The 22,388-nt window shown below is 40.9% G+C and overlaps 1 protein-coding gene across 2 annotated transcripts in view; it reads right to left on the bottom strand.

Annotated features, from left to right (window-relative positions):
• pde4d (phosphodiesterase 4D, cAMP-specific) overlaps positions 1 to 22,388 on the bottom strand; it is a 162,094-nt gene that overhangs the window by 95,706 nt on the left and 44,000 nt on the right. The window contains exon 1 of one of the 2 annotated variants that reach the window (XM_077520815.1): positions 8,282 to 8,793. The exons of the other annotated variant lie outside the window; for it this stretch is intronic. Within the exon in view, the coding sequence (XP_077376941.1) occupies positions 8,282 to 8,544 (263 nt within the window). The 5' untranslated portion in view covers positions 8,545 to 8,793. Of the gene's footprint in view, positions 1 to 8,281; positions 8,794 to 22,388 lie in introns of those variants that run through there. 2 annotated transcript variants of the gene reach the window in all.

Below are 22,388 nucleotides of genomic sequence, written 5' to 3'. Positions count from 1 at the left end.
AGACAGGAATCTACCAGTCCTACCAGTTAAAATTTTTTTTTTTTTTTTTTTTTGGTAATTACTTCCCACTTTTCCAAACTGTAAATTAGTGATAGACCAATATGTTTTTTAGTGTTGATACCAATATCGATAAGTAGCAGTAAAGAATGCCAATAACTGATATTTTAAGCTGCCATTTGTTTGCGATAAAAGTGAAAATAACATTTGAATGCCTTAAACCGAATGTTAACAAGCTTTTCATTCATCACAAATTCAAACAAAAAAAAAAAAAGGAGCTTCCAGGCTAAAAGCAGTAACAAGACAGAAAAATGTCAAAGTTTTCTACAGTTAATGTTTAACTTCATCCATCCATCCATCCATCCATCCATCCGTCCATCCATCCGTCCATCCATCCATCCATCCGTCTATCCATCCGTCCATCCATCCATTTTTTGAACCGCTTTCTCCTCACAAGGGTCGCGGGGGGTGCTGGAGCCTATCCCAGCTGGCTATGGGCAGTAAGCGGGGTACACCCCGAACTGGTTGCCAGCCAATCGCAGTGCACACATAGACGGACAACCATCCACACACACAAGCACACCTAGGGACAATTCGGAGCGCCCAATTAACCTGCCATGCACGTCTTTGGAATGTGGGAGGAGACCGGAGAAGACACACGCGGGCACGGGGAGAACATGCAAACTCCACCCAGGAAGGCCAGAGCCTGGACTCAAACCCAAGTTATTCTAAGTTCAAAAACAAAAAAGTGTATCGCCAAAGCATGCATCTACACTCGCCGCAACCAGGCATCTTATTGAATTGTCTAAAATGGCCGCCGATAACCTGTGTATCACTACTGCAAACGGTCCCATCAATCAACTTGAACATCTTAACGTCATTTTCTAGCAACCGAGTGCCTTGCAAACTAAGATACAAACAAAATTACCGTATCACACTTACACACATTGAACCAGGAATTCCCTCGCTGATTACAGAAACTGCTGCCACAATGCGGTCTGATGACCCAACCACAAAAACGGCCCTCTACGTTGCCGTTTCTCTACATCGGCAGAGGTCTGCATGCGCTCCACTGACAGCTATTGCAGTCGCTGATGAAATCAACATTCATGTCCACATGCGGCAACACAATGCAAGGGACAAGCAAAGCGCTGTTACTATGAAGCGCGTGTGTCTTACAGAGCAATTAAATCCCCGCGTGTGAACATGTGGTACGAGACGCGCTGCTCTGCTAACGAAGGTGTCACAGTCGCTGAAAGGCTGTCGCTTGAGTTGCGCAGACAACAGCGTAACTCATTTGCATTCATGACCTGCGTTTATGTGTTCACGTGAAGGCCACGCATTTACAGACACCAAACCATAATTCCATCCCTTTCCGGCGAGGTAGGCTAGCTTGCTGCTCGTTACCACTAGTGGCTTTTTCACAAGATGTTATTATAATTCCAAACAACAGCCACACTAAAGTCCCCTTGAGCAGCTACCAGCAACAATCGCATTGAGGCACCACAAACATTAAACACATTCATGAGCTGCTTACATATGCACAGCTTGTGTTAGCTCACCAATGGGCAAAATAAGGCCCGTGGGCCATTCTTTAATACGGCCCACCAGGCACTAACATTATCAAGTCATGTAATATTTGTTGCATAAATTTAGCCATTTCGCCCCTAAAATTGGTTAATTAAAAGAAGAATTGTTCACTATGTCAATGTCAAGCTGCTGCATTTTGTGAATCGGATCATTACTCGGAAAACTATTTGAATGTTTTATTGTTTTGTTTTGTTTTTTTTTTTTTAGCATGTTTCGATGTTTGTTTTGGCCAATCAGCATTTGGGTCACAGTAATGATTGACGAGAAAACAATTTGCGAGCACTTTCCATTCGACTCAAGCCCCATAAGAGGAGCAAAGCTGTGTACATCAGTCCAATCAGTCCGCCGAGCAGCATTGTCTCCTTAATGAAGTGTGGAGTGCTACCACTGTGGGCTAAGTGTGTGTTATATGTGTGCGTCACCACAATTTAGCACCCAGCAGCCCTGTGAATCCTAGTGGCGGTTAAACAATAAGCAGATGATTGAGGTAAATTGCGCTGGTGCCTCTCACTCTCTTACAAATGAATTGTCTCTCCCTTTGCCCTCGCTACAACACCTCTCTCCCCGTCTGTCACATCATCTGTATCTGGTCTGTCTGGCACTTGTTATTGTTGTCTTCTTTTTTTTGTCCCGCAAATGTCAAAACAGCACATTGCACAGGCGCTGTCTTTTCTTACTGCCTCTTACTGTTACTCTCTTGTGAGCCCAGCGCCGCAGTCACGACGAAAAGGATGTTTGTGTTGCATTTGCATACGTAGTTGACGCATCTCGGTTCATATCAACACCTACGGGCAGTTTGAGTCACGTTTCTACCAAGCACTACCGTTCAGTTCCAAGGTACGGATCCAATCAGTAAACGTACATGATCACATTTACGTTTGTACTGCAAGGTTTATATGGAAACAGTCAAGAAAGGCCAATTTTCATAATAATCATAATCAGCGAATTTTTGCCTTAGTTGCGTAGAATGATGTCTGATGAAGTGGTTAGCTCGCTTCTTACACGAACACTGCCAACGTTTACAACAATGGTGGACAAACGTGTTATGTTGGTGCTGCCGAAAACCCAGAGGAAGACATTGCTTGTATATCAAAATCTTCTACATCTCTACAACCACAGTTGTGATGGAGAACCGTATAGATTACACATGCTTAAATCCACCGCGTAGGCAACCAGGACAAAATTTGGGTACGTTTCAACATTTTCTCATATTACTTGAAATGTTCCGTGTTTACGGGAAACTTTTTAAAAGCAAACAAACAAACAAAATCGATCTCCATGTGGATGGGTGTGTCCCCAACACTGCCTTCTATTGGCAGGCAACATTGCAGGAGTGGGTTGAAGGTAGCTTTCAGACAGGTAAGTTTACAACGACATAGTAATAGGTATAAACAATGACTCAACATGTCTGCCTCCCATTTCAGTTTAGCTTGCTCTTGCAAATATTTTCAAGATGACATGTTTTGACATCTCTGTTTTTTTTTTTTATCTTGTTTCATATGAGTCATGTCTTAATGGCAAAGAAAATAATGGAGTACCGTACAGTAGAAGAAATGTAATTTAATGTTAAAGGCCATGAATAATGTTTTGCCAGTAACTTGTCTTTACTTATGGCCTAAAGATCCATAAGTATGCTTTTTTTTTTTTTTTTTTTTTTTTTAAACAAGTTTTTGTACTTGAAAATACATCTCTGTTGTAAAGTTAGAGGGACTGTGTACAGGATTTTGTGTCATCTAATGGTGAACTAATACAATACAATGATTTAATAGCACATACACAACAGGAGCAGGAGCTAGCAACCTGGCGAACAAGAGTGGCTAGCAAGAACTAGCTAGAGTGGCTAACAAAAGTGGCTAGCAGGATAAGCTAGCAAAATCTAGCGAGAGCAAAGCAGAGTGATATAAGCAGCAGGAGCCCAGATCATGAGACTCAGCGTGTGGAAAGTAAGCGGCGGTCAACCGACTGGGTCCGACACTAGCTGCAAGCACCACTAGAGGCTAACTACGTTTGCCAAGTTCTTCTCCCTCGGGTACCCGGAGCAGAAAAATGACGGCAAATCAAGTCAGCCTCCTGTAACACGCGGCGGAGGAGACTCCTGAACAGGATGGCAAATCATGGATACAACAGCACGTAACTGAAAAACAACTTGACATCATTCTGAGTCTATTTGTATGTTGCTTAAGTTTTCAACTGTTTTTTTTATTTTCTTGTCATGTATTATGACATTAGTGTGTTTTTGTACCAGTTGTACCATCTGAGGCTCTAATAATGCCATCAGCTTATACTAATATAAGTATCCAATAACGCTGTAGCTCTACTTAGCTTTTGGCTTTGACATGGTTCTGTGTGCTTGGAAAATGGCTAATATTTGTTACTGAAACATGAGACGGTTTAGGTTGGATATTTTGGGGTCCTTTAGAAAGGAAACACTATAAAATCTAGGGTTGCGAATCTTTGGCTGTCTCACGATTCGATTCGATTCGATTACGATTTTTGGGTGTACGATTCGATTCAAAATCGATTCTCGATTCAAATGATTTTCGATTCAAAATGATTTGATTGACAAATCATTTCTGCTTCAATTTACAGATATGCACAACATTGTCATTATGTCTGCTTTGCAAGACAAAATGACAAATAGAGACATCAAAGTGTCTTTTTTTTTGTTTTTTTTTGTTAAAACATTTATTAATTTTTTATTGTGTCTTTTTCCACAAAAACAGCATGTGGGCTACAACTACCGTTTCCCCTTCTTCTTCATTTCTAATTTAAATAAAATCGATTTTGGGATATTAATATCGATTCGATTCGATTAATAATGAGAATCTCGATTCTTTTATGACTTGATTTTTCGGCACACTCCTAATAAAATCCATACCAAACTGCTTTCGAATCATATATGATTCATATAAAGCACTATAATAGTGCACTTCATCATTACATTGACCATTATGATAAAATCATCCATCCATCCATTTTATTGACCGCAAATTCCTCAAAAGGGTCACGGATGATAAAATCTGATTTGTTATTTGTGTATTTTTTATTTTTTGGACCGTTATGTGTTTCTCGACAAGTGTGATATTAATTTGCAATCAATGCACTGTTCCGTAGCAACTGGCCATGTGACCATGGTCCGCCTTAAGCCAGCAGTCATCTGTGGGTTAAAGGGTGTAGAGCGCTGCTATGATGTCACACTATTCACATAGCTGACGCAGCCATGGGCATCCGGACACACCCCGTGGTGGAAATACAAGACAGATCTGGCTTTACTCTTTCCAAACCATACTATGGACATCTGGCTCAGTTACCCAAACAAAGAAGCTAGAGAACCGGCAGAGAAGTCGAGTACATGCAGAGTCCACACAGAAAGGATTCAACAGTTTTAAATTTGCTACTGATAAAGATTCAGACTTACTCAAGAAGCAAAAAGGTAAAGGCCAAAGAAAACAGAGTATGACAAATGGTGTGTTACAAACAACAGAAGACCACAATGTCCTAGCAGTTTTTAAAGCAAAAGTTGGACAACAAAACCCAGCAACCTTTTGTCAATCTCCGGTTGCAACGACTGACTGGTCAACTGGTCAATGTGACTACTGTTCATGTAAGAAGTATTTGTTATGAGCACATTTTTCATTCTTTTGCCCAGAGAAACCCGAATATCGACCAGCGACCAGGTATCACATTAATGATGTAACAGAGCACAGCAGATTTCGACAAGGGAGGAGTGGGTGTGTTACAATTAGTCGGCTAGTATTTAATTTCATTTGCATCATAACCACATAAAAAATGCCGGTTCCATCCTTGAGTGTGGATTAATCAGGAAGTTCCTCTTTAAATCAAGATGCATCTACTGTATAATGAAGTTAGAGCACCATTTGCGACCGCATCCTATTTCCACCATATTGCCATGGAGAAGAGCTTCAGCCAATGATTAAAAAAGAAAAAAAAAAGCCAAATTATCTGGTTATGAACTGGGAATGGTGGAAAAGAATATTTAAAAACAAAATCTTTAAGAGGCAGATGGGGGTATGATGATGGTGGTGTGAATGGTTACATAATCCAAAATAACCACCATGGACGCACCGTTGCATTCGTGTGTGTGTGTGTGTGTGTGTGTACGCACAGGCACAGATAATGAAGTCATAAAATTGAAATTACACAGACACGCTCGCAACATACAGTATATGAGCACTGGGCGCCGAAAGATGGATAACAGTGATAATAAAAGTGGTGGGAGAGTTAATAAAGGAAAGACTCAAGTGAGATTATGCAGGAAACAAGCAAAGTAAAGCCACATTTAACACGAGAAAGGAGAAGTTCTACAGGCAGATTTCAGAAGTGTAAAAATAGAACTGAATTATACTTGCATACCAATGCCTGTGGGGCACAAAATATTCCGGAGGTGCATCAGACACAATACCTACATTTCACTGGAACGATATAGTAAAATAACAAGAAATTCATTGTGTCATACAAACAAGAAATCCATCAAATCAAATATGCAAACTACTTCACAGTGCGCCCTTCATAACTTCAAAACATCATATAAACCAAGGACCCCCCAAGTACATGCAGAGATCCAGCGACTGACATCAAGAACAGGATATTGCAAGTCATTGAGAGAAGAAGAAATTGGTTAACATGGGTCGGGTGGAAAGAAGACAGTTTATGTCGGCGCAAGAGGCTGGGGAATAGATGAACGTAGAAGGCGTGGGCGGGCGTAACCAAGCTTGATAGACAGCCAAAAATAGAGAGCTAATTAACAGTCCAAAAACTGCTGGCAAGCAGGTGTACTAAGACGAACAAGCTGAAGAAATAAAGTGATGGAGAGCTTTCGGTTTCGATGGGAAATTTCACCGGTTCCTTAATCTTGATTAATAATAACAACCAGGAGACTGCATATTATCAGTTGAACTATTTACTGGATACCAGAAAGATCGAGTACACAGCTGTGGAGCCTTATCTGATAAACACGGAAGAACGCTTGCCCCACTCAAAAGGGTCGCTACTCTTATACTACCTTGGCCGCCACCCCCACGGGGGCCGGCTCAGCCTAGCCCACGTTAAAATGTGAGACCTGATGGTCTTAACTGGTTTCGACTGGATAAGTGTGATAAGTGCAGATAGATAGAAAGGCCCTCAGCCAGAACAGGTCACAACGAAATAACTGCCTAGCTCAAGTCATCTACCTTATTATTAAGAGCCCTAATCGAACAGGAACAGTGTTTTCAGTGGGCCGGAATGCACCGGTATGAAGCTCCGGCACTTCCAAAAATCGCCGTTGAGGGTACAGGTACTTCTCAACGTGCAAAGGACGTACTATCAGCATTCCGGTATGCTTGACAATTCATGTTTTGATCCCCAAGAGCTTTTCCAGCGAGCGACGCTCATCCACAGACTTACATATATTGTTGAAGCCCTGCGCTCATCACATCACCATGCGCACGCTTAATCCAGTAGTCATATAGATCTGTACTTTGCGAGAGAAGCGTGCATATGTCATTCAAGTCATAAAGGTGATGCTAGCCCAATGCTACCCGACCAGAACGCTTGTGTACAACTGTAGCTCTTGAGTTAAGAAAATGAAATGTAAATGCTGCCATGCTTTCCTGGCTCAAAGCTTAAAAAAAAAAAAAGACCACAATCAGATTCTGAGGTGGATTCGCATTTGGCAGGCTGATACAGCACGGCTATAATAAATAACCTGGGCTGCTCATGCTGAAGCAAGAAGTGAAGCCGGCAGCGGCCATCTTACCAACAGTAAGTTCAATACTGTACTATTTCGCTGCGTACTTTTTCCATGTTATTTTCTTCCTCTACTGTGAAATAAAATACCACAGTGTGTGGCGTACAGTTGTACCAATAAGTATAAAATAAGTGTGGGAGAAGCTCTAAATTCAGATTTCATCAGTAAGAACGTATGGTATTTTTCCAAGTGCTACTCAAAGATTGATCTGCATAATCAGAACCAGTTATCAGAACCATCAACAATGAAATGAAAGCAAAGCACTCTAGAAAAAACAATCGCTGTGAAAGGTAAACCAAACTTCAATTAAGTCACCACTCACGATACTGAGATAATACTCTGAATGGTTGACGCAAACAATGAAGTTTGTTCTTTGCTAGGCTCTCATTATCCCATACAGAGATCCTGGTATAAAACACCCACTGATAAATGTTTCCGGTGAAAAACGTGGCCCATAATAGTAATCAGGGAAAAATGCTTCTGTAAAACACTCGATAGTGACAGCACTGGTACAGTGAAGCTCTATTCATCGCGGGGGATATTTTCAAATCTAGGCCAGTGGTTCTTAACCTTGTTGGAGGTACTAAACCCCACTGGTTTCCTAAAAACTGGAAACAGCTGAGGCCCCAGAACTGAACCCTGTAGAACTCCATGTTCCGTATTGCGCATATTTGTCCAACCACTTTCTTTATTTGCTCACTTAGTTAGTACGAAGGCATTACAATAAGAAATAAATCACACAAGGTACCATCACAACAGTCAAAAGTCGACGACTGAGCGCAAGAAAGTCCCTGCAGCACAGATATGCCAAACAATGTGGCGTGATCACATGCAACAAATGATAGCCAAGCGGGGAGTATCATCATGAACCCCTGAAACTGGCTCACCCGATCAAACCCAAGTTAAGTTTTGATATATATATATATTTTCGGACACCCATCTCACCATGTGTGCGCCACGGTGAAGCGCCTCTGCTTGTGGATGTTATTGTTGAGCAGCATGCGGCGGAGCAGCCTGGGCGAGTTGCGCGGCGAGAGGCGGGGGGAGATGGAGGAGGGCGAGCGCCGGTGTCCTCGGGGTCTCTCCGGGTGCAGCAGGTTCTCGCGCAGGATCTTCACCAGGTCCTCATTCAGGCCCGAGTGCTTGGGCATGTCGGGCACGGCCAGGGTGTCCTGGTGCGTCGGCCCCATGGCTGCCTGCTGGGCCATGCCTCGCCCGCCGCTTGGCCACCAGCACCACCAGTAGCACCAGGAATATGCCCCCGATCCAAAGAGAAAATCGCCGCAGTTGTATCAGTCCAGATAGGAAAGAATCAGAAAATTCCTCCAGATAGTGAAAAATAAAATGTTGGCAGGTAAAAAAAAAAAAAAAAAAAATCCCTTCTTGTTCCTTCCTTCTCCTTGTGATGAGATGTCTTTGTCTGCAAGACTACACTGGATGTCTGCTGTGTGAAGATGAGGGGACGATGCAAGAGAGGAGAGAGGGCGGCAGGCAAAAAAAAAAAAAAAAAAAAAAAAAAAAGAAGGATAAAAAAAAAAAAAGGGATTTCCGTCTTTCACAGCGGCAGCACAGTCGGGCAAATCCAAATCTGGCAGGAGTTGAGCTCAATCATTGAGCGCATGACCCCTCAACGGTGCAAGTGAAGTCTAGCCATTGGGAACCATCGCCAGCCCAGTGCGACTAAATCCAGTAAGGCTCGCTGGAGTTCTGCACCATCCAATCGAAAGCAATTCATCCATCCTCCTCCTCCTCCTCCTCCTCCCATCTTCCCTCCTGACACACACACACTCACGGGAAAATGACTGCTGACTGCAGCCAGTTTACAAGCTACTGATCCTTTGGAGCAACGAGAGAGTGTGTGTTTAATAACGGATAAAAAGAGGGAGGAATCGAGTCTGCTTGAGTGACGCTGCGAAGATGTTTTAATAGAAGTGTGTGCGTGAGAGCGGAGCTGTGTGGCGCTAAAAGCCCGCATGAGTTATTGAGGGAGCTGAAAGCAGGCTGCACATCAAGATATGTCGAGGAACAGCCCAAAACCGCAAGTGTGTGCCGACGCATGCGATACTTTGGGAAATGGACTTTTTCATGGCAATAGCAAATTGATCAATAAAAACATGATTCTCTCCGGAGTGCCTCGCCACCCATCAAGTGTGAAATTAAACAAGTGCTGTGCTTCCAAATTTACATAATTTCCGAATCACACCAAATTTTTCTTCCCATGATTTGACTAGCAAGGGCAGGGATGCGAAATTTAAATTGTGGAGGGGCCCACAATTTTTCAGTTCGACTGGGGGACATTCTAGCCAGATGTATAATAAAAAATGTTATTTTAAATACAAACAAAAGACATGCAAAAGTGCAAAACATGCACTCCTAATATATATTTCATTTTACATATTTTTAAAAGTATAAAAGAGCCAAAAATCAATAAAGCAAATGACCAAATAACAACATACTCTATTTTAATGAGCTCAGGTGTGTTATGAGCTGGGGGCTGGATCCCAAAGCGCAGACACAAATAAGATTTTAACTATTTAGTCACATCGAGAGGCATGGAACAAACTTGACTAGACGAGAAACAAAGAGAGTTGCACCGAGGACAGTGGTAACAGAAGTAATAATCTGACAAAGACACACTTCTCAGGAGGGTTATATAGACAAGGAATCGATCTGATTGGTTGTTGCTAGACATGTGGGTAACAGGAAAGACATGGAATTATCTGATTGGCTGTTGACCAGGTAATGGGATTAAAGATTCCTGACATCACATAGCCCTTGCCATCACATAACATCACATAGCCTCAAACCAGTTGAAACTAGATGCTAGTTAGATCAGTTCAAAACAGACATTTGTTACATCAGTACATAACAGACACTTGACCTCACGGTCATGAACACAACTTAACAGGTCATGAACTCAAACTTAACTCTGGTGTGACCCCAAACATGACAACGTGATTAAACTTAATGGGGTATGCACCCGCAGTCTGCGCCCAGTTACCCACCTATTCACTAAGGATATTGCTCTCATCATATACCGGCGCAAACACGCCCACAAAACTGACAGCTTGGAGCAAATTTGCACCTGATTTACCACACATGGCAATGGATTCGCGCCAAGAACATGGTTGTTATAGTAACAGTTGCGAGAAAGATGACATTATCAGAAAGCGAGGTTGGACCGAGAGTAAGCGTTTAGAGCGCCATTAAGCTGTACAGAGCAGAGAGGACGACAATGACGTCATTCATTCATAAAGTACAAATTATTGGTGCGATTGTTTTGTTTTTAAAAAAATATATTTTCCGAGGTTGGCGTGGGCATACAGTATGCATCTGGCACGTAAAAATGATCGTAAAATGACTCCCCGCCATTGCCAATCAGCCCGGATTATGTTATGTGTCCAAAACCAACATAGAAAAATCTATCTCTCTCTCTGTGGCTATTAGCGCTGGCGTTAGTGAATTAGACGCTGTATATTAATGAGTTTCATTTGCATTGGGGTGGGCATATTTTGCGTCAAATGTATGCAAATTACCTAATTTACCTAATTTATATACGCGCAAATAACACTGGCGCAGAGCACTTAGTGACGGATTTCCTCATCTGCGCCTGTTTAGTGAATTAGGCGCTCTCGGATTGCTCCATTTTTACCAGTTAGCGCCGTGCAAAGGCGACGCAAACCTTTAGTGAATATGCCCCAATGACCTCTTAACTCATTCACCCCCTGCCATTTTCACTGAAGCATTCTCTTTTGTTGCCGTCTGTTTTACTGGATTTTGACTGATTTTGCAAGGCCCACAGAATATTGTGCTCTATCGCTACAAAAACACGGAACCTACCAAAAGAAATATTAGTCTCTTCTTTCATCAGGGAAAAAAAAAAGTATATTTCTATCCGTTTCCGTTTTGCAGCAATTAGCATTAGAATATAGATGAGTTTAATCATTATTCACAAATCTATTTAGAATTGTGAGTAATTGAGCTTTGGTTTCAACATGGCCCTGGTTGAACTCCTTTGCTCTGCTGCCACCTGCTGGCCGCTTGTGTAATAACTACCATTTCTTCAACCGTTCTTTGCAGTTGAGAGGCTGCATCAAAACCTTCTGTATGCTCTAGCATAAAGAAAAACATAAAAAAAAAAACTAAATATGTCTTTGGGACATTTAAAACATTTAAAATAGAACATATTTATACATTTTTGGGAGCAAATGAGGTAAAATGGCGAGTCACTTCATATTCTCACAATGGTAAACACTCTCTCCAATAAAAGACGATTCGATATGTTTTGATAATGGGATGTGATACGATTCAACGATCATTCAATTTTAAAGTGGAACAATTCAATTCCATAAGCTCAACAACTCAGCTCGAGTTTCTTGTTTTCATTTGCCATTTCCTTTAAAGATATAGCTCTCCAATAAAAGATGATTCAATTCGATACATTATAAAGTTTATTTGGTTCGATTGAATGCACTCACAATCTTTAAAAATCAAAACTGATTTTCCGATTGTAACCATTTTTGTTACACCACAAGTAAACACATAATTTAGCAAATGCAGCAATTAGCATTAGAATATAGCCAAGTTTTATCATTATTCACAAATCTGCTTAAAAAGTGGGGAAAATAAGTTGTTGTAATATGGCCCTGGTTGATCTCTTATACTTTGCTGCCACCTGCTGTCCGTTTTTGTCATAACTAGTATTGCTTCACCTGTTCTCTGCAGTTCAAAGACTGCATCAAATCCTTCCATCTGCTCTCGCAATAAAAAAATAAAAAAAAATAAAAAAAACAGCTTTGGGCCACTTAAGACATTTAAAATAGAACACATTTTTATGTTTTTGGGAGCAAAATAGTTAATATAGGATCATTAATTACATTTTTTTTAAATACTAACGAGAGAAAAAAAAAAGTGACTACCCCTAAAGTTTACCAATCAGACAAAAACTGTCAATAGAATGCAAATTCCCCTGCAAAATTGCATGCTAATGTTAGCATATGTTGAAATTACAAGGAAAGACCACTGAGGACATGACAGCACATCGCAGTGCTCATTAGTGTTTTTACTGCCAACCAGCAGCCATTTCTGCCAACATCATCCCCAAAATTGAGTTTGTACTGGCAAAGAAAGCAATGAAATGGACCATGACACGATCATAGGCTGACATAAGAGCCATTTCTTGCCTATCATTCCAGATTTACATATCAGTTCTTCTTCTTCAAGGCATCATCACGATGGCCATTTGTCTGCCAATCTTAGCCCTCGTTTATTCAACGCTGGCTCGTGGGAATCAAATTCAAATGAGCTGAACTGCTGCAATGTGGCTGTTAAGTCGGCGGGGTCTGGCGCGTTACATCATGCGATTGCTGATTTGGCGAAGCGCAAACTGCGACACATTCGGTTGTGGCAGCTTGCGTTCCGGCATTGCCAGCCATCTCGTTTTTTTTTTTTCTCTCACTCTGCTGTTTCTCTCCTCGCCACCTTCACTTGTGCTTCTTTTCCTCTGACCTTTTGCTTTGCCAAAGATTTTCCTCAAGACCTCAACACGTGACAAAATGCGTGCATCCCACACTAACCCCCGTTTAGTTACTAGAGGCAACGTAGATGGAGAGGGACCAAAAATAAAAACAAAGGCTGAAGGAACAAAAGTGGGATTAATACAAGGAAGAAAGTGGATGCACATATGTAAGGAGGTTCCTGACATCTCCATGTTCTTGTCATGCCAAGCTTCACTCATGTGGTGATAGTTAGGTCCATAAATATTGCAACATCAAGACAATTCTCATGTGTTTGGCTCTAAGTACAACCACAAATTTAAAGCAATTACAACACTTCGTATTAGACAGTATTCTTACTTTTGAGGGACCTAAAGTAATGGGTCAATTGGCTGCTTATCATGGCCTGGTTGGCGTGTATGTGGTTTCCTTGTATTTATTTATGATGACCGCTCACAAAAGCAGCAGTGAAGTGTTCCGGGCAATATTATCTGCTCATATGCAGCCAAATGCTTTAGAACTTGGACAGTGCTCCACAGTGCAGATGGACAATGACCTGAAGCATAATGTGAAAGCAACCAAAGAGTTTTTTCTAGGGATAGACCGATTATCGGCCGGGCCGATTATCGGTGCCGATATTTGGCATTTTGACAAATATCGGCATCGGCCATTTTTTTAAATCTGAAGGCCGATAAAGCTGGTATCTCACTGAGCAGTGAATACTTGTGAACGTAACGAATTTGTGGTTTTCATCAGGAATTTGAAGATGTTCAGTCAGTTTTTATTTATCGTAAACACATTTGGAACATATTCAGACAAATCTCACTGCGAAGATCTTTTGAAACTTTTTACGAACCCGAACAAAAACCCCAAATTAGCGACATTAGCCTGCATTTGTCACTCCGTGAGATATGGGGAACTTTTCATTTATGGGTCTATTTAAATTTCCACTTTATTGGAGGGAAAGGAGAAAAAAACAAAACTGAACACCTTACACTTTTTATTTTAAAAAATTAAATCAAGAAATTATGTTGAAAATTTAGAAAACTTGGGAAGCAAATTTACTTGCTTTTTAATTATTATTATTATTTTATTTATTTATTTTTATTTATTTATTTATTTTTTTAATTTAGCTTAACACATGCTAACGACCCTGGAAGCGCTGCAATTTTTAACAAATTGTCAATATTGTTTAAAATATTTTTTTTTCTATTTTATTGCAAATTGAATATGGGCTTGAAATATCGGTTATCGGTCTCCTTGTTTACTAATAATCTGTCTCGGTATCGGCCTTGAAAAAAACATATCGGTCTATCACTAGTTTTTTCAAGGCAAAGAAGTGGAACATTATGCAATGGCCAAGTCAACCACCTGACATGAATCTAACTGAAGGGAAAATGTCAGAGGAACAAGTCAAAACTTAAGACAGTCACAGGACAGATTTGGCAGCGAGCCTCACCTGGGATGAAAAGGGAAAAGGAAATGTATCATTTGCATTAAGAAATTTATTCTCAACTGTTTGTTGCAGTCAGCGGTTAAAGCCTCCTATAGTATAAACACGGCATTCTGATTAATATTATTTTCATAGAATAAGGAAGAAGCGGAATAATGCACCCCTTTTCAGCCATCCAAGATGACTGACATTCAATGCGGCAGCGCCCCCTGCTGTCGACTGAAATTGACCACGAGCACGCGTTGCAAAGATACGCTCGCCTTTTCTTGATTTGGTCACGTGACGTTTCCACAATTCGAGCCCGTGAACACTTTGATGTCAATTTCAGTCGCGATGAGTGTTAATGAAGTAAATGAACACAAAAGTGCTGCAACACAATGCAGCTGAATTATCACATGAAGGGCACAACGAAAAGAAGGCTACAAATGTCACTCTTAGACATCATTTATCCACACTACGGAAGGATACATTACGAGGTATGACTCATACCCGGAGGCATTAAGAGACATAATATTAACTCGTGGTCAGACTTTTTTTTTTTTTTCCTTTTGATAAAAGTGTTTATTTAAAGACAACATAAAATGAGTGTGCATTAGTGAGCAACGGTGAAAATGCTTTTTCCCCAGAAACAGTGTCATGCAGGGACAGCAGTCAAGCGTGTGGGGGGTGTTATCAGTGAAGAGGCTCTCTGTATGATGCTCACAAAATGGACTACTACTGTACTTGCCATATTTAATATACAGTATACAGAGAGTGAATGCATAGATCTGGATCAATACTGAAATCAAACGACAAATAGTGTTAGGTGTATTAATTATCATGCATTTGACAAGAGGACACGTTGAAAATGTGACGTATACTTCAGCCTGACAGCAGGTCGGGCGTACAAAACAGCCTTAACGCACCTCTGCCTCCCTCTAGTGGACATACATGAACTCAAGGAATATCAGGAGTCAATTCGTTTGACTGCACTTCATACAGTGGGGAATGGGATGAAATGTGATTTTATTTTAGTTACTAGTAATTCTCTGAAAACATTCATATGAGAAATGTGAAAACAGCATGATCTTTAAATTAGTAATTATTATTTTCCCATTAACAGACTATACTTACTAAGGGAAAATTGAACAAAGTTACTTTGCTCGCAATCGTCTCAAATATATTTTCAAATATTTTCCAAAATATAGTTAATGAAAACACAAATATGTGCCCTGCGATTGGCTGGCAACCACTTCAAGGTGTACCCCGCCTATTGCCCAAAGACAGGTGAGATAGGCTCCAGCACGCTCCGCAACCCTTGTGAGGAATGAGCACTCAAGAAAATGGATGGATGGAAAATCTAAATAACTAATAGAGGAATATATTGTAGATATACATTTTGTAAGTACAAAATGAATGATATATAGTGGCTGTATAACAAAAAGCTTGTATACTTATCAGCATATTTTTGTTGTTGTTTTACACAAACCAGAAAAAGTTTTTTTTTTTTTTTGTTTTTCAGATAAGGTTTTCAAGCTGGCAAAATGTGGTGACATATGGACACAGATATAGATCAGATTTAATAATATTAGATTATATTGTGCATTACTGCTTTCTTCACTCATTTTTATTTCATAATTCCAACTTTAGAGATGACATTTTCAGCTCTGCAGGCAGCATGCATGATGATGTTATGAATATCAATTATGGCAAACGTGACTGGGCCATTTCTGTGGCACACCTTGAGGGAAAACGATGGCATCTGTCAGCGGTGTGACAAATGCATTATAGAGTTGCATGACACAGCCGGTGATTAATTAAAAGTAGATGCTGCCATAAGCTGTTTTGAATTCCCAATAAGATTGTGGTACATACATGTTACACAAAATATTGTGTGAAACATGTTGCCATTTCCACAATGGGTGTAGCTATTTGAAACCTCAAAGGTGTGCACCTTTAAATAATTTGCCTCGTAACAAAATACATTTAAAAAAAAAAAAAAAAAAAAAAAAGCTTAATATATGTGAATTAAATATTCTCTGAATATGATTGCACATGATGGCAATGTGCAATTGTCCAAACGAAATCGTAGTAACACTAAATGGCCAATAGATGGCAGCATCGGTACAGCTATTTCCTCAACATGGCCCGCAGTTCACTCCAGCATATTGGCAAATATGATGGGCAGCCCAATTTATGTTTTACTATGCTCATTTGCATTATCATCAAACGCACGGGCACAAAAACAATTTCCTCAAAATGTCACTCTCTCAATACGACTTTCATATAAGAAAACAATTTGATTTCTACCCGGTTGTGAGGGCTGAAAACTTAAAAGAGTGACTTATTTATTGCTTTAACATTTATGGAGCGTTCTCTTTGGATGAATCACAAGTAAAAGTAGGTAGTTTGTCATTTGAGAAAGTGACACATGGTGGTTGAGTGTGTGTGTGTGTGTGTTAGGAACATCTCAGAAACCTCAATTCATATGTCTCCTATAAAACAGAAATGACCACAAAAGCCTTACATTACAGTAAGTGACACAGATTATTTCACCCATTTCCTGTTTGCTTTCCATATTGCCCTCATCACATTGCCGTGTAGGGCACTTGCAGGCCGGCTAGCTCGCCAGCTAGCGCAGGTGCCATAGTGACCCTGAGTGGTGCTTCTGTCCTACATGGGGTCAATAGTCCAAACCAACCCTTGAGCCCTCCACCTTCACCCCTTCTGGCCTAAAAACCTGAGCAATGGTGCTGGTAATGTGTCGGGCAAAGATATAAATTGTCAATAAGAAATAAGAAATTGTGAATAATAGTGTCTGGGGTTAAAGAGGTGCCATGTTTTGCATATCTGAGCTTCACAAATGGCCCTATAATAACTGAATAGAAATAGCATCACGCCATCTATCAATATTTCATATTATGCACACGCACACACTGTCATATAGATTTTAATTACCTCCATGAGTTACTGTTAGGTGTCCTTGGGTCCCTCAAAAGCAGCTATATAAATTTAAGATATTATCATAATTATAAGTGTCAAGTATTTAGTGTGACTGCCCTTTGCAATGATGAGTTTCTGAAAGAAAATGCCTCCAAAGTCAAACAAAACTTGGGTCTCCAGGGGTGGCGAGATCCGGTCCTCGAGGGCCGCATTCCTGCTGGTTTTGGATATTTCCCTTCTTCAACACAGCTGATTCATGATCAGCTCATCAGCAAGCTCTGCAGAAACCTGATAACGAGCCTGTTAATTGGAATCAGCTGCACTTCGAGTAGGGAAATCTATAAAACCTGCAGGACTCCGGCCCTCGAGGACCGCAGTTTGCCACCCCTGATCTACTCAATAAGTGCATTTTAAACTTTTTTTTTTTTTTTTTTTTTGGGGACGAGATGGCACAACAAATGATTTTTTTTCCTTCAATTTTCTTTCTTCAAGTCAAGGTGTTTTTTTGTTTTTGTTTTGCTTTTGTCAATCGATCAACATTGTGTTGCCTTGTCGTAGCAGAAGGCTTTGATGCAGCCTCTGAACTGAAGAGAACGGTTGAAGCAATGGTAGTTATTATGAAAAAATCCAGCAGGTGGCAGCAGAGTATAAGAGATCAACCAGGGCCATGTTGCAACAAGCTCTTTTTGCCAGTTTTCACCAGGAATGTGAATAATGATGAACCTTAGCTGTATTCTAATCCTAATTGCTGCAAAACAGAAACAGTCAGAAATATACTTTTATTTCCTGATTAAAGAAGAGACTTTAATCTTTCTTTTAGTAGGTTCCATATTTTTATATCAATACAACACAATATTCTGTGGGTCTTTCAAACTCAGTCCAAATCCAGTAAAACAGCCGGGATTGAAGGTGAAAATGGCTGGGAGAGAATGAGTTAATTAATAAATACAATTCAGGTTACGTGCCACTTTTTTTTTGTGAGAAAATCTGGGGCTAAAAAAGAAAATGATATTTAATAGTGATGTGTTCACTTAAATCCACAGCATCTCTCAAATCTGGAAGTGGAGAACGAGATGGGATCAAAAAAATAACTACATATTGAACACACATCTCTCACTCATAATTCGCCTGACATACTGTTGAGAGCCTATTGCAATTTCCAAAGCATTACGAGTCGGGGGCAGCGCGTCTCCGACGGCATAATGACTCAGAAAGCCGAACTTCGGGGAGTCCTCACTGCCAAGGAAAGAAGTCACATTATAGACCCCGGGCCGGTATCCATTAGCACACTCCTGGAAGCTTTGATTAAAAGTGTGCATGCAGCAGAGCGACAAACCCATGTGTGTGCGTTTCGGTTTTCTTCTACATTTATGTCACAGGCGCACTTTACAGTACATGCATGTGTTTTGGCTTTGGCAGAAGAAGGAAATGGACCAGGTGGGAGGAAGAAGAGGAGGAGGGGGGGGGGAAGGTATGGGAGGTAAATGAGTGGGAGCAGCTTGCCAAGTCTGACAGGAGCTGAGAGCGGCTGGTAACAGACGCCGGGTGAAAGTAAACGGATGAATAAAAATGAGGAATACTGATAGAATAATTGTTGAATTGGGAATAATTATCTAACAAGTGTGATTTGCAGAAGATGATTTGATAGATTTAACTATATTGTTTTATCATACATTTGCTAAGTTTTCATAATCATTCATATTAAATATAGTGTTTTTAGCGAGAGCAAAACTGCTCTTGAAGATCTGGAAATTATGCATCCGTTGGCAATCGAAAGTGCCCTTGCATGAAACGTGATGTTTATTGAGTTTCTGCAAGGTCATGATCGAACGTCAAAGAAGAACCTGGATGGAGAAGATAATCAGTATCTCTTTCGCTTCCCCTCCCTATTTTCATTTTGTGTGCCAGATGATTCAAATAAAAGGAGAGGGGGCAGAGGGACTGTTTTAGAAGCATGGGTTTGAACTGTATGGTACAGTTCTCCTCTGCTCTCCTCGCTAGCGTGTTAAAAGGTATTACGGTGTCTTTCTCTCCTTTTTGTGTCTGTGTAAAATTATTATATAAGTGTCAGTATTGATGAACCTGACATTTCTTTGGTGCCGAAACCCGGGACCCAATATGCCTGACGTTTCCGGGAGCTGAGTCGACGTCCAGGTAAAGACCTCGGCCGTGGCATTATATCCCTTATTTTGGGAACCCTGGGCTTCGTCTCTGCGCCTGGGAGCCAAGGGTTGACGGGTAACCCAGGGAGAGAAGACATCTTTGGTGAGTACTTCACCTACTTTAAAACTGTGAGTCAGAGTAGACTTTAAAACTGTGAGTCAGAGTAGACTTTAAAACTGGTGGTGGTCAGAGAAGACCCTAAAACCCATAAAAAGAGCAGACTCTAAAACTGAAAGTCAGAGTAGACTTTAAAACTGGGAAGGGCGGCGGTGTCCTGTTGCGCATAGAAGCTCCGCAGTGTGAATGTGTACAGTGTGACTGGAGGTTCGCTACCTCATGTGAACAGGAAATTGAGTGACAAGATGTCTGAGGAAGCAAAGGCAAGAATTCTCCGCCACTTGTGGTAGAAGCTTGAGAATTACCTCAGACGGGAAGTAATTGTCGCCCTGTTCAAGGTTGAAAAAGTCAACATAGTCACCCTAGGTGACGGTTGACTCCAAAATGGGGAAATCAAACAGTAAGCAGGCGAAGATAAAGGATCCGAAACAAAAATTGGCATGCAAGGATTGGAAATTCGTGGAAAATCAATGCTCTGATAAAATAAAATACCTTAATAAATGGATAAACAAGTATAATTTCGCTGGCCAGCTTAACACAGTAAAAATAGTCGAGTTACAAGATAAAATTAAAACCACGCGAAAATGCAACAAAAAGAAAATGCGAAATGATGGGTATGACGATACCGAATTTTGGATGTTCATGGCAGAAAAGCGAAGCGGCGAGAAAGCGAGGCAGGTGGAAACAAGAGAAAAGGAAGGAGCAGTAATGTATCAAAGAAAGGGGGACGATGAGACCGGGCCGGTGTGGCTTAATATAGAGCAGAGTAGGGAAGATATAGAATCTCAATCACAAAGAACTTCACCAGCAACACCACAGTATAAGAGTTCCGGCTCCTCCAGAAATTGCCCACAATCAACATCCTCCCCTTCTTCCGCCTCCTTTTACAGCAACACCCTCCTCATCGACTGTCGATGGGGGGGAAGGGCCTTCGAGGGCCACCAGGGCGAGAGGCGTTTTAATGATAAATTTAGGAAAAAAACTAACGAGTTTAGAAACGGGCGACAAAGAGGTTTTACTAATAAGATGAGGGATGACAGTGACAATAATGGGACTGAGGGGAAACCAATAATTTGTTGGAGGTGTGGCAACATTGGTCATATCTCAAGACGATGCCCGAGGAGAAGGGAAAAAGCTACGGCATGACTAGAACATTCTTCTCCTTCACAGACAAACGTGGGAAAAATTGATGACAAAGGCGAGCCCGACCCTGAACTAAATTTTAGTGATAGATTGGCAATGGATGAAGTAAAACCTGAAATTGAGCTAATTGCAAATGGGAAAAGGATGAAATTCCTTTGTGACACTGGGGCGTGTAGAACAGTATGTAATCAAGGTATACCAGGCGCTAAATTGTCCGGCGAAAATGTATTGACTAGGTCAGCGGACGGAAGGCTTTCTCTCGATCCGCTAACTGCCCCAGTTTGTATTAGAGACCCCCTGGGGGAGACATGCAAATTGTCAATCGTGATGTCCCCAAATTGCCCTGTAAATTTGTTGGGGAGAGACGGGCTATTGAGATTGGGGCTTGGCCTGGTGCCCACAGATAAAGGCAACATAGAAGTGAGGAGGCGGGGGGACTTTTCAGCGGCAACGACTGCATACCTCCGATCACCTCAGAACAAACTAAAAATAATAATAATAATAATAATAATAATAATAATAATAATAAATAATATGGAGATAAATTAAGGGCAATAGCCGATTTCTCCTCTAAAATGGACAATGTGGCTTGCGCACTTCCTCATTGCGTCAGAGCAGTTGTGGCTGCATATATGGCAGTACAATCGTGCTTTTTCACCCTCTGACATTAAGAGTACCACACGCTGTGTCAGCCTTGTTGCTACTGATATGTAAGTGTGCAACACACACCACTGGCACAGATAGTGTCACCCTGGGGAATGCATTTGCTGATAAGCTGCTGTGAGGCATTTTTGGGGGTAGCAGACAACACAGTACAAGATGATATTTTGCAAAACAGCGTCTTGCTTGAAATGCAACAGCAAAGTCCGGCGCAAGAAAAAAAAAATGTGGGAAAATAAAGGGGAGACACTGATAAATGGGATTTATATCAGTAATGAAAATAAACCAGTTTTTCACAAAAAAAAAATCTTTTTAGATGGGCTGCCACCTTAACGCATGGTAAAGTCCATCTGTCCACGGCCGGGATGACAAAAATGATTGAGAGACATCATGCGGCATATGGGTTTAATTTGTATTCAAAATATTTTTGAAGAGCTCATCTGACTTGTTCAAAACATAATCCATAAGGGAATTCTAGGGCTAAGAGTGGCCAGGTTCCCCAGGCTACGTATCCATTTCAAAAGAATACATATAGATTTTATTGTGCTAAGCAAATGTGAAGGGGAAAAAATATTGCTTGGTCATAATTGATGCCTTTTTAAAGTGGGTTGAAATTTTTCCAGCATCACACCCTGATGCACTAACGGTAGCCAAGGCATTATGTAAAGATATAATACCGTGATATGGTATTCCTGAAGCTATTTATAGTGATAATGGAACACATTTTGTGAACACAATTATTGACAAGATTGGCAAAATGTTCCATGTTACTTTAGAAACACCATTGCGCTTACCCACAGAGCGTGGACTCAATGTATAGACCTAGTAAAACTGTATGTGAATATAACTAGCGCGGCAGGTCTAACTCCATTTGAAACTCTTTTTGGGAAACCGTATAAACTGTAAATATTTACTACACAGTGGTAGTTAAGACGATGAGGCTACTTTGGTAGAGTATATGCGCTAAAGATTTAGAAATGCCAGGGGGAGTTTTTGCTTCCCCCTCACAGGAAGAGCTGACTACGCCTGGAGATTGGGTCCTGGTGCGAGCCATAAAGAGGAAGCATTGGCATCAAGTGCTGATGACTACACCAACAGC

The sequence above is a fragment of the Festucalex cinctus genome, chromosome 5, assembly GCF_051991245.1.
Source record: "Festucalex cinctus isolate MCC-2025b chromosome 5, RoL_Fcin_1.0, whole genome shotgun sequence".
NCBI lineage: Eukaryota > Metazoa > Chordata > Actinopteri > Syngnathiformes > Syngnathidae > Festucalex > Festucalex cinctus.
Note: the sequence above shows the minus strand (reverse complement) of the source record. Positions and strands in the feature narration are given on the sequence as shown.